Here is a 10,273-nt window from a genome sequence, read left to right on the forward strand (position 1 = left end):
CACCCACATCACTATTACAAGTATATAAGGTGTCAACAAGTGTCACAAATGCTTTTTCCATTTTGTGATAGCCCCAAATGAAATTTCAATCTCTCAGCCACCCACCTCAAGAACTTGAGATTCTAACAGGGCAGTTTTGAGTTTTAATATTAAAACTTCTAATATAAACGCTACAAACTTACAAAAACACCAACTTTACACTTAGTTTTGTGAATTTGAATAATTTTAAAATTATTTGATTTCAGTTTGTTTGCCCACCTTCAATCAGGGGAACTGACTTAGTTTTAAAACAATCTGCCAGAAACTTCGGTTCTGACCTCTTTAGGGCTGTAACTAGTAGAAATAATGTATCTGTAACACACACCACGCATAAATGAATCCTTTAATCCTCAGGAGGGCACTGTGGAACCATGTTCTTAGGGTTGTCTGCTGTGGGAAGGTTCTTTTGTTACTCAAATGTGAGGGGTGCTGGGACAGGCCTGCACAGAAAACTTGTATATTTTTATTTACTTTAAAAGACAAACCATAAGGATTTGTTTTCAGTATGAAACTGAAATGTATATATTCCATAAATATTTTCATACTAAACTGAGCAATTTTAAGAATGATTAAGCTGTTTCTACTGGGAAAATCAGAGGTAAGGAAACTGCTTTCATGTAGCTTTATGTACATTTGGAAAGAGAAAACCTGAACTGGGTTTTTAATCTTTAATTCTAATTTTTAAACTTAGAATATTCAAGAGTTCTCAGCCCTATATTGATAGTATTTATTGTAAAACTGTATAGTTTTGTTAAAAAAAGGTATTTTAATTTGTTGACATAGAGTTGGCTTTTTTGTGCGTGCTTCTTACATGCCCTATTACCCCAGTGTGTTTAAACCAACTACTGTTCGTATTTTTCCAGGAGAAAAACAAAACAATAAAAAACATTATTCAGATAAAATATTATAGGTTTATTTAAAACTTAATTCTCACCTTGAGTATGCAAAATACAAACTCCACAAAATGTTCATTTTACTTTGTAGTTTACAAATATACAAAATAGACGTTTGCTTAAATTTATATTACATATTTATTAAGGCAAGGAACTATATAGAAAAACACATTTGTTCTGCTTAAGGCATACTTGGGAATAAACCATTGTACAAATTATTGCACATCTGAAACCACAGTGCATAACAGACTGTCTGCATAAAAATGCTAAAGAAGTAAACCAGGTGTATTACCTGACTTAGGTCATAAATGTAGATCGGAAGACAAATATAGATTTTCCTTGTCAAAGTATGCAGCAGTTTGAAAACTTTGGCTTCCTTGTTTGGTACCTTTAGAACCAAGACTCACCAAGCACCATCATTTAGGCTATTTAAACATGTTTTCTGTACCTGAATTTCTTCCTCTTCTTCTAACATCATAATAATGGCTTTTAGAAGGTAAAGAGAATACAAGGTGATCTTTTATGCTTATATTGCATCAATACACAATTCAAGGGAATTCTGGTCTTCCCTCCCCCAACTCACGGATATAATTTATACCCTGATATCCACAACTTCCAGTCACCCCCTTGGCATTTTGTAAGTCCAGGAATATTCAAGTCGGATTTAGAATTGGAATGATAGAAGATCCAGTCACAGACCCCATCTGTTCTTTGATTTTTGTCTTTTGGATTCCTCATTTTTCCTGATTATCCACTCACAAGATGACTCAGTTGGGAACTTGACCATGATTGTAGTGCTTTCTGGCTGGGCTCCTTCCCTCATCGGGAAGACAGTGTGAAAGGTAAAAAATACTGAATTCTCTTCTGGCAGTGTGGGTCATATCCACTGTCTGGGATTTAAAAATGCCTCTTCATGTGTAAGGCGAGGTGGTCCGACCTGGAAAATGCTCGGTCGCATTTTTGGCACTGGAACGGGCGGTGCCCAGTGTGTTTACGGTAGTGCCTGGTCAGTTCATCTGAGCGGGCGAATTTCCATCCACAGCCATCCCAGTCACAGTGGTAAGGTTTCTCACCTGTAAAGGCAAAAGAAAAAAAAAATTAACGCCATTGCTATATCAAAGAATGGGCCCTTTTAAAAACTGAAGGCCAGATACTAAACCAACTCTGACCCTATCCTAAAGGAATCCAGGAAAAGTCTTTATACCACTGACGGGCTGTACTGAATTCCATGTCATAAACAGGAATACATTCCGTGTCTTAAGTATTTGGTCTTGTTTTTAGGGGGTCAGTTAAGCACACAACCACCACCTACACCTATACTAATGTTTCACCAAAAACAAACACGCCACCTAAACTTATACTAATGTTTCTTTTGAGTCAAGACATCTCAGTGGTGAAAATGAAATTTGGAAATTGTGATTGGTGGTGTGTGCAAACCAGGCAATCTTATTCCTACTACAACTGGGGATAAAAAGCCACAGGTGGCTATTTTTTTTTCTTTACCTTTACCTTACTGAATGCTAAGCGCCTAAGTGACTTTGAGTACCTACTTACATTGACATGGAAATGCTCTGCAGTGACAATCCTAAATCAGAATCTCCCCAGCAATTTTGACCATCATATTCTTGAAATTTAAAATAAAACCTTCTGCTTATGGGGGGAAAAAAATAAAAATGTAAATCAAAACAAATAACAAAAAATAAATAAGACCGAATTGTTAAGACCAAAATTCAAAATAATAGAAAGGGAGGGTGAACCTGGGAAGGTAACATTAAAAACCTAGTTTAAAAAAAAGCCATCATGCTTTTGCATAGCAAAGTATAATTTCTTGATTACAATGCCCAAGCTAGGAGAGGCCCACAGACCGCGGGGAATCTCTGCCTTTTAAAGGCCAAACAAAATTGCACATTCAAGCACAGATACCATCCATCAAGCAAAAGGCTCCTGGGAAGAAAAGTAGGCGCCGGTTTGCTGTCCTCCCCAGTGATCCCAGAGATCAAGGTGATAGACTGCCCTGGGAAGCCAAGGAAGCACTGAGGAGTGTCCACTGGTAGCCCCATAGGGCTGGAAGCTAACCCCTTCCTTCTGCAGTTTGTCCCCCTACCTGTGTGGGTTCGCAGGTGTGCCTTGAGATGGGAACTTTTTGTGTAGGTTTTGCCGCAGCCCGCGTAATCACAAGTGTGGGTGGCGGTCCTTTTCCGGGGCCACGATCGTCTTCCCCTCTTTGGCTTGGGCTCCTCCGGCATGCAGGAACCGGGTGGCATGAGCTCTAGGGGTGGAGAAGGTGGGGTGAGCATCATCCCGTGTGCCCCAAGGGGCCAGCACACACAGGGCTCCCCAGCCCGAGCTACAAATCCCCGGGACTGACCTTGGTAATGGAGCGGCGGGACTTGAGGCTGCATCTGGTCGGGCAAGAAGGATGGGTAATTGGGCCCCGGGTGGGGATGGAAGCCGGGGGGAAGCGGCAGGGCAGGGTGACAGTCCCTGCTGCTTAGCACTTCCTCAAGACCCAGGGTCGGGGTAGTCCTGCTGGGGAGCTGCCGCCCCAGGGGGAAGTCGTGTGCAGCCGGCCGGTGGCCATTGCTGAGAGGGGGTCCAGCGCCCAAGTGGGTGCACGAGGAGACCGCCTCCTGCTTAATCTTGGGGCACGTTCGCGGCGGCCCACCGTTGTAGGGCGCCACCACCACCGGGTGGCTGCCGTCAGGGCTGCCTTTGCTGACGCTGATGACCGACGGGCTGCCGTACTCGCTGCCAGGGGCGCTCAGCGACGCCTTCAGCACGAACTTGCCCATCAGCCCGCCACCTGGCGGCGGCGGCTGCTGCGGCGGAATGTACACCGGGTCCAATTCTGGCCGCAGAAGCTCGGCCACGAAGCCGCCCGAGGGGCTCACGTCGTTGATGTCCGCCAGGTTGAAGGGAGCCGTCGGAGGGGGAGCGGACTCCCTCCCATAGAGGAGGCCTCCGCCCGTGCCGCCCGGCGCCACGCCCGGGTCGCTCCCGGCCCGGATCGGATAGGTGAAGCTGCAGGTGGAGGGCGCGCTGGCAGGGCCGCTGCTCGACGGGGACGACGAAGAGGAGGCTGACGCTGACGAGGACACGGTGGCGGCCACTGACTCCGGAGGATGGGTCAGCGAATTGGAGAGGATAAAGTCCAGGTCCAGGAGATCGTTGAACTCCTCGGTCTCTCTCCGAGGTAGGGGCGCCAGGTTGCTACCGCCGCAAGCCGCACCAGCTACGCCGCTCTCCAAGTCTGTGGCCACGGTCGCCGCCGCCAGGTCATACGGGCGGCCGGGAAGCACCGGGGGAAGTCGCTTCATGTGGGAGAGCTCCTCCCGCCAGCGCTGAGGGGACAGGGTGGGAGAGGCCCGTCAGTGGTGGTCCCCTGTTGCCACCCGACATACTGACGTGCTGGCAGGCCACACGCGACTGCACCGCCCAGACATGGGGACTGGTCAGGCAGCAATCACCCGGGAACCCAGGGCGCCAGGACTGCAATCTCGGCCCACACCCGGGTCGGAGAAGAGGTGATGCGTCTGTACCGCGGGCGTTATGTCCTGTCTGCCCAATTGCGTGTGAGCGAGGGCCACGGCTGGTCCCTCCCCCGCCAAGTCCCGTGGACGTCCCCGGAATTGGCACACCGAGGCTCTCTCGGTGCGCTCTAGCCACGGGGCCGCCTACGCGCTAAACTCACTCTGGCCCAGCCAGTGTCTGGGGACTCGGCCACCTCCCGCCCGGTGGCCTGCGCGCGCCCGCCCTACCGACAGGGCGCCCGGGGATTGGTGAAGACCCGGCTTGCGCCCCAGGCGGCTCCGCAGTGCTCACACCACGGGCATGTATAGCTGAGCCAAGGGCACGGAAGCTATCCCGGGAAGGCTGCGGGGTCCGCGCGGTGGCCGCTCCTTACCCTCGTTCAGTGGCTCTTAGTGATCCCAGAGCTCCGCCCGCCCCCACCACACCCACGGAAACCCACCGGGCGTTCCCGGCGGCCCGGGGTGATACGATACTCACGTTATTCGGGGCACCTGCTTGACGCAGTGTCTTCTCCCTTCCCGCCGGGCCAGACGCGAACGTGGAGAAAGATGGGAGCAGCGCGTCGCTGACAGCCATGTCAGACTCGCCAGGTGGCTGCCTGCGAGCCGGGCAGGGCGCAGAGACAGAGTCAGAGGCGGCTTTCGGCCGTCGTTCCGGCGCGTCCCACCGGTCCTCACCCCTCCCTGCTCCCAGCGCCGCGCGCCTCACCTACCTCATTAATTCGGGGGCCCAGAAAGGTCCTCGGGAGCCCGAAGCAGCTGGGGCACCCGAACCCCAAAGTCAACGTAGAGAAGAAACGAAGCCAAAACCGAAAACCCCAAATTGGCCGAGATCCTTCTTCTTTGGATTAAATATAAATTGGAAGCGTCCTTTTTAAAAAGTTCCTTTGTATACAAAAGTTCTTGGAAAAGTTGTAAACTCAAAAACAGACAATCAGCAAGGCGAGTAAGTAGGTCCGGTGGCCGGGCTGCGCTCTCTTCCACTCAGCAGCGTCCCCCACCGCTGTCGCGGTCGCCTTGAGTGCTGCCGTGGGCGCAGGGGCTGTAGCCGCGGCGGTGGGCGGATGGTGCCGCCAGGTGAGACTGGCTGCGGTGGCGCGGAGCTGCGAACTGGTTGGCGGCGCAGGGCGCGGAGTCCGGGGAGTTGTGTGGAACGCGCGCGGCCATGGGCGCGGGCCACGGGCGGGTGCGAGGGTGGGGGGCCAGAGGGGCGGGGAGGGTCACTCGGCGGCTCCCGGTGCCGCCGCCGCCGCCCGCCACCGCCTCTGCTCCCCGCGCGCCCGCAGACACGTTCGCTCTCTCTGGTCGGGAAACTGCCGGCCGCCGGCGCGCGCTCCTTACTTATAACTTCCTTCGCTAACAGCCTTTTCCTCCGCCTTCTCCCATGCCCCGCCCCTCCCTTTCTTCTCTCCGCCCCCCCGAGGCTCCCCTCCATCGTTGCTATGGCAGCTAAATCAACAAACTCGGCGCACGTGGGGGCGGGGGAGGGGAAGGAGGGGCGCGGGCGGGGCCGGGCCGGGCCGTGACGCCAGCCGGGCAGCTGGCGGGCTGGAGCCGAGCTGACGCCGGCGGCAGTGGTGTCGGCGGCGGCGGCGTCCGCCCCAGAGCTGGGCGCGAGGAACCGGGCGCAGGTTCGGTCTCTGCGCGACCAGGGCAGTACTCACCGCCATTGTCGGCTCCGTGGGTTCGAAGCCCGCGAAGACTGGTGGGGTCAGCGGGCGGGACGGTCACGCGTCCCCACCCCTGCTCGCATACGCGCTTGCCGCGCTGTCTGCGCGCTGGAGAAGAGCGCGATTATCCGCGTGACTCATCCAGCCCTCGGTCTCCCCCTCCCTCCCTGCGCTCGCTGGAGTCCGCTCTCGCCGCGCAGCGCCAGTGCCCGTGCGGGCGCTGGGCCTGACCTCGCACGGTTCCTCGCGGTCCCTTCTGCCGAGGGGTGGGGGGCGCCAGGGGTGTGGAGAGGAAGCGGGTGCCCAGCACTGTGCAGCGTGAACTGGGAGCCTCAGGAGAAGGCCAGAGGAGTGTTCCGCCGGGAACAGGCAGAAAGAGGCAAGAATGGGGAGTTATGGTTTTGATAGTTTAAAAAGCGAGAAAGGGAATGAAAGGGCTCAAGATTTACTCAAAGGAGTGAGGGAGAGAAGAGGGACTGTGAGGCGCGGAGACACTTTTCAACCAGCTGTCTCGAAGCACTCCTCTCTCTCTCTCTCTCTCTCTCTCTCTCTCTCTCCCCCCCCCTTCTTTCTTTTTCTTTCTTCTTTCTCTTTCCTTTCTTTTTCTTTCTGGACACTCTCGCACTGTCACCCAGGCTGGAATGCAGTGGCACGATCTCAGCTCACTGCAGCATCCTCCTCCTGGGTTCAAGCGATTCTCCTGCCTCAGCCTCCCGAGTAGCGGGGATTACAGGCGTGCGCTACGACCCAGGCTAATTTTTGTTGTTTTTCGTAGAGACGGAGTTTCACCATGTGGGCCAGGCAGGTCTCGAACACCTGACCTCAAGTGATCCGCCCGCCTCGGCCTCCCAAAGTGCTGGGATTACAGGCGTGAGCCACTGCGCCCGGCCTCGGAACACTTTTCAAGCCACTCACTCTCCTTTCCGCTTTATGGATGAGAAACTGAGTCATAAATAGGTGAAATGGCCAGTAAAGGTCAAAGGACAACTCGTTCCTTCGGCTCAGGCTTCGGGTAGGTCAGGCCCCCCGACTTCGCTGGGAAGTGACTATGTGCCAGGATCCTAGCTCCCGAAAAGTGCACACCGAGCCCGCCGCAGGCGTCCTCTCCCAACGGGAAGGGAATAGTAAACGGCGATCTTTACTTCAGTCTTATAACGCTGCCCCCCCCCCCCATTCCCCTTGGTTTGTGATCAGTAATTTTCCAGCTGGGAAATGTTTTGCTCTCATCTTCTCAGCAAACAGTATTTTTTTTTTTTTTTTTTTTAACGTGAATGTGGTGTTCGGTATCACTTTCTAAATGTAGGCTTGGCGAGGTGTTTACTTTGGATTCGGGCGCGCGGCGCGGGGCTCCGCCCCCCTCTCCACGGAGCCCCCTCACCGGTGAACGCTGGCGCTTAGCCTGGTGTCAACCTAGGAAAGAAAAGGGAGGGGAGACTGGGGAAAGGGATGGAAGCTCGGGCACCGGGCAGAGAGTGCGCTCACCCCTTTTTGAGTTCTAGTTGCCAACGTCCTTTGTCGTTGTCACCTGTTTGAACCCTGCGATTCTGGTACCTATTAGGTTTCCTCAGAATATTTGTGATACCTGATTTTTCCACTCCCCGCCAACCACAGAAGCATTCTTGGAATGCATCTCGCCCAGAATGAATTGACTAGGCCCTCCCTGCCAACGCCAGGAATCCCTCTAAGATCCAGAGTCGGACACCCTTGAGTGTGACTTCCATCCTCTAGTTTGGCTCTGGCCAAGGGCTGCCAGGGCTGCAGCTGGGGTAGGGGAGTGTTTTGGCAGGGAAACTGGGGTCCCCCTTCCCATGGCCTCCAGGGGTTCAACCCCACCCCCATAGGATCAGGCCAGTTACTTTAACTCTGATTTTTACTTTAAGCCCTTTTCAAACGGAAGAACCAAAAAAGGAAGACAACTGCCACCTCCTCCCCTGCTCCTTTAATTGTGATGGCAACATCTTGGGACGCTGTGATTTGAGGGCTGCATGGAAAACTCACCACTGTTTCAGGAAAGCCAAAGTCCCTCACCCGGGATAATCAGTGGATGAGCCCTTGATTGGCAGCCATCTCCCTTGGGATGTAAACATGTGGGTCAGGACTTGGAATTTCCAACTTAGGTAGGGAGCACACTAGATTATTTCTGCTCTACTTTCATTTCTCTAAGGCAGTAGCCCTTCCCCCTCAAAAAAACTATCCGTAACCACCACAATGAAAAAACAATATTGCACAGATGAAGTGGAAAGCCACTATTATTATGTCATATAATCAAGACAAGATTCTGAAACTCCATTGAAAAAGATGAACTTGTTTCCAGCCGGCCTTCTGAAGGATAAAAGCCAGTCTCTCTTGGTAGCAGGCAACTCTGGTTATTCTTCTGATTGCGTCATAAAGGGGAATCTCTATATTCACCCCAGAGTTAGTTCTAAAAGAAGCAAGGAACTTCAAGTTCACAAATAGTCTTTCAAGGCAGGTGCCCTGTATGACAACAAGGTTATGGCCCTCCCTGTCTTCAGAACAGGTAGGGCCAGAAGAGTTAAATCCTTGCCCTATATAATTTATAAACATGAGGCTGAGTAAACCTTTGATGACTAAATTGCCCTGTAGAATAATAATAATAGAAGACACCCTTTAAAGAAGAATTAAACACTCACTGGTGACTTTATTTCAGCAAACTGATATTACTAGTTTTGTGAACTAGAAGTTAATTATTAATATCCTTGGAGTTATAAAATAATTTTTTTTCCAGCACAAACTGCATTAGTTGGCAGAAGATGTGATGAACACCATTAGTACTAGGGGATTAATGTGGAGCCATGGAGGGGCGTGATAGACTGAAGAAGCTGCATCCATGTTTCAGATGAAAGATTCAGGACCCGTAACTGGGCATGGGGTCTGGACACATAGAGCACCCCTTGACCTGGCTGCACCCTGGCTGGGTGTCTCTGCATAACTGCCGCGGGACTCAAGGAAAACTGCTTTTTTTTCTTTTTTTTGAGACGGAATCTCACTCTAGCCCAAGCTGGAGTGCAGTGGCATGATCTTGGCTCACTGCAACCTCCACTTCCAGGGCTTAAGCGATTCTCGTGCCTCAAGCTCCAGAGTAGCTGAGACTATAGGCATGTGCCACCATGCCCAGCTAATTTTTTGTATTTTAGTAGAGATGAGGTTTCACTATGTTGGCCAGAGTGGTCTCGAACTCCTGAGCTCAGGTGATCCACCCACCTCCGCCTCCCAAAGTGCTGGGATTACAGGCATGAGCCACTGCGCCCGGCCTGAAAAACTGCTTTTTAAAAAGGTGAAAACGAGATGCTTTTGAGTACCCGAATTGCTTTGAAATGAAATCCCTGCTAATAACTAAAAGGAGTTTGCAACTTTCACAAGGTGGCAAAGCTTTTCTCAGCCTCCATGCTCATCTCCTTGTGAACACCAGCCTCTTTTTACCCTCTGTCTTGTGTAGACTTTAGAGGTCAGGAAAGTGGGCTTTGACCCTGTGTTTCCCAACATGACTCTGCTGCTTTGTAGCTGGGCAAGTTACTGACCTCACTTTGCACTTTGCCTGTTTCCTCTTCTGTAAAACGGGGATATTAATAATGCCTACTTCTTAGAGTGAGGAGGATCAAATCAGATAATCTAAAGTAAAGTATTTAGCACAGACTTAACACTCAATACATAGTAGCTATTACTATCACCAGTATTCCCCAGGGTATCATAAACATGATGAGGCTGAGGCTATTGTTTTGTTCACTGCTATGTCCCCAGGTCTTATAGTGCCTACCTAGCACATGGTAATGCCTTGTAAGTGTTTGCTGAATGAATGAATAATGCACATTTAATGTACTTTTTCTTTTTGAATAATCCATTAGCAGGGAGCTCATCTTTCAGCAATCAACTGTAGACTTATTAATCCCCTTATCAAGAACCACAACACACACAGACTTAAAATTTCATCATTCTCTCCCCGGTTTCTAAGATAGAAACCTGGATTTTCTTCATCCCCTCCCTCATTGTCTTTGACCTGAGCATCCAGACATCTGCAGAACTCATCCATTTCCATTCCTCAATATCTCCACTATCTTTTTACTACTCTCGTGCTGCTTTGCTTTAAGCTTGCCTTATTTACAGCTTTGTTGTTGTTGTTGTT

The 10,273-nt window shown here is 51.1% G+C and overlaps 1 protein-coding gene across 2 annotated transcripts; it reads right to left on the minus strand.

Annotated features, from left to right (window-relative positions):
* Positions 1-927: 927 nt before the first annotated feature.
* Positions 928-5,781, minus strand: KLF4 (KLF transcription factor 4). Of its 2 annotated transcripts, XM_007968489.3 has the most exons (5): positions 5,176-5,781; positions 4,941-5,061; positions 3,301-4,273; positions 3,037-3,201; positions 928-2,005 (listed from the first exon to the last, which is right to left on the minus strand). In XM_007968489.3, the coding sequence occupies exons 1-5, from the start codon at positions 5,178-5,180 to the stop codon at positions 1,830-1,832; spliced, it is 1,440 nt and encodes a 479-aa protein (XP_007966680.1). In that variant the 5' UTR covers positions 5,181-5,781; the 3' UTR covers positions 928-1,829. The 2 variants fall into 2 exon arrangements, with proteins under 2 accessions (XP_007966680.1, XP_007966679.1); XM_007968488.3 differs by having other exon boundaries at positions 3,037-4,273.
* Positions 5,782-10,273: the final 4,492 nt, after the last annotated feature.

Source organism: Chlorocebus sabaeus, chromosome 12 (assembly GCF_047675955.1).
Source record: "Chlorocebus sabaeus isolate Y175 chromosome 12, mChlSab1.0.hap1, whole genome shotgun sequence".
NCBI lineage: Eukaryota > Metazoa > Chordata > Mammalia > Primates > Cercopithecidae > Chlorocebus > Chlorocebus sabaeus.

What these genes read in the sequence shown, in the direction of transcription:
- KLF4 (XM_007968488.3), bottom strand. An exon ending in AAGCAGGTGCCCCGAATAAC is followed by an intron (nt 4,274 to 4,940) that starts GTGAGTATCGTA and finishes CTGTCCCCTCAG; the next exon opens with CGCTGGCGGGAGGAGCTCTC. An exon ending in ACACCTGCGAACCCACACAG is followed by an intron (nt 2,006 to 3,036) that starts GTAGGGGGACAA and finishes TTGCCTTTACAG; the next exon opens with GTGAGAAACCTTACCACTGT.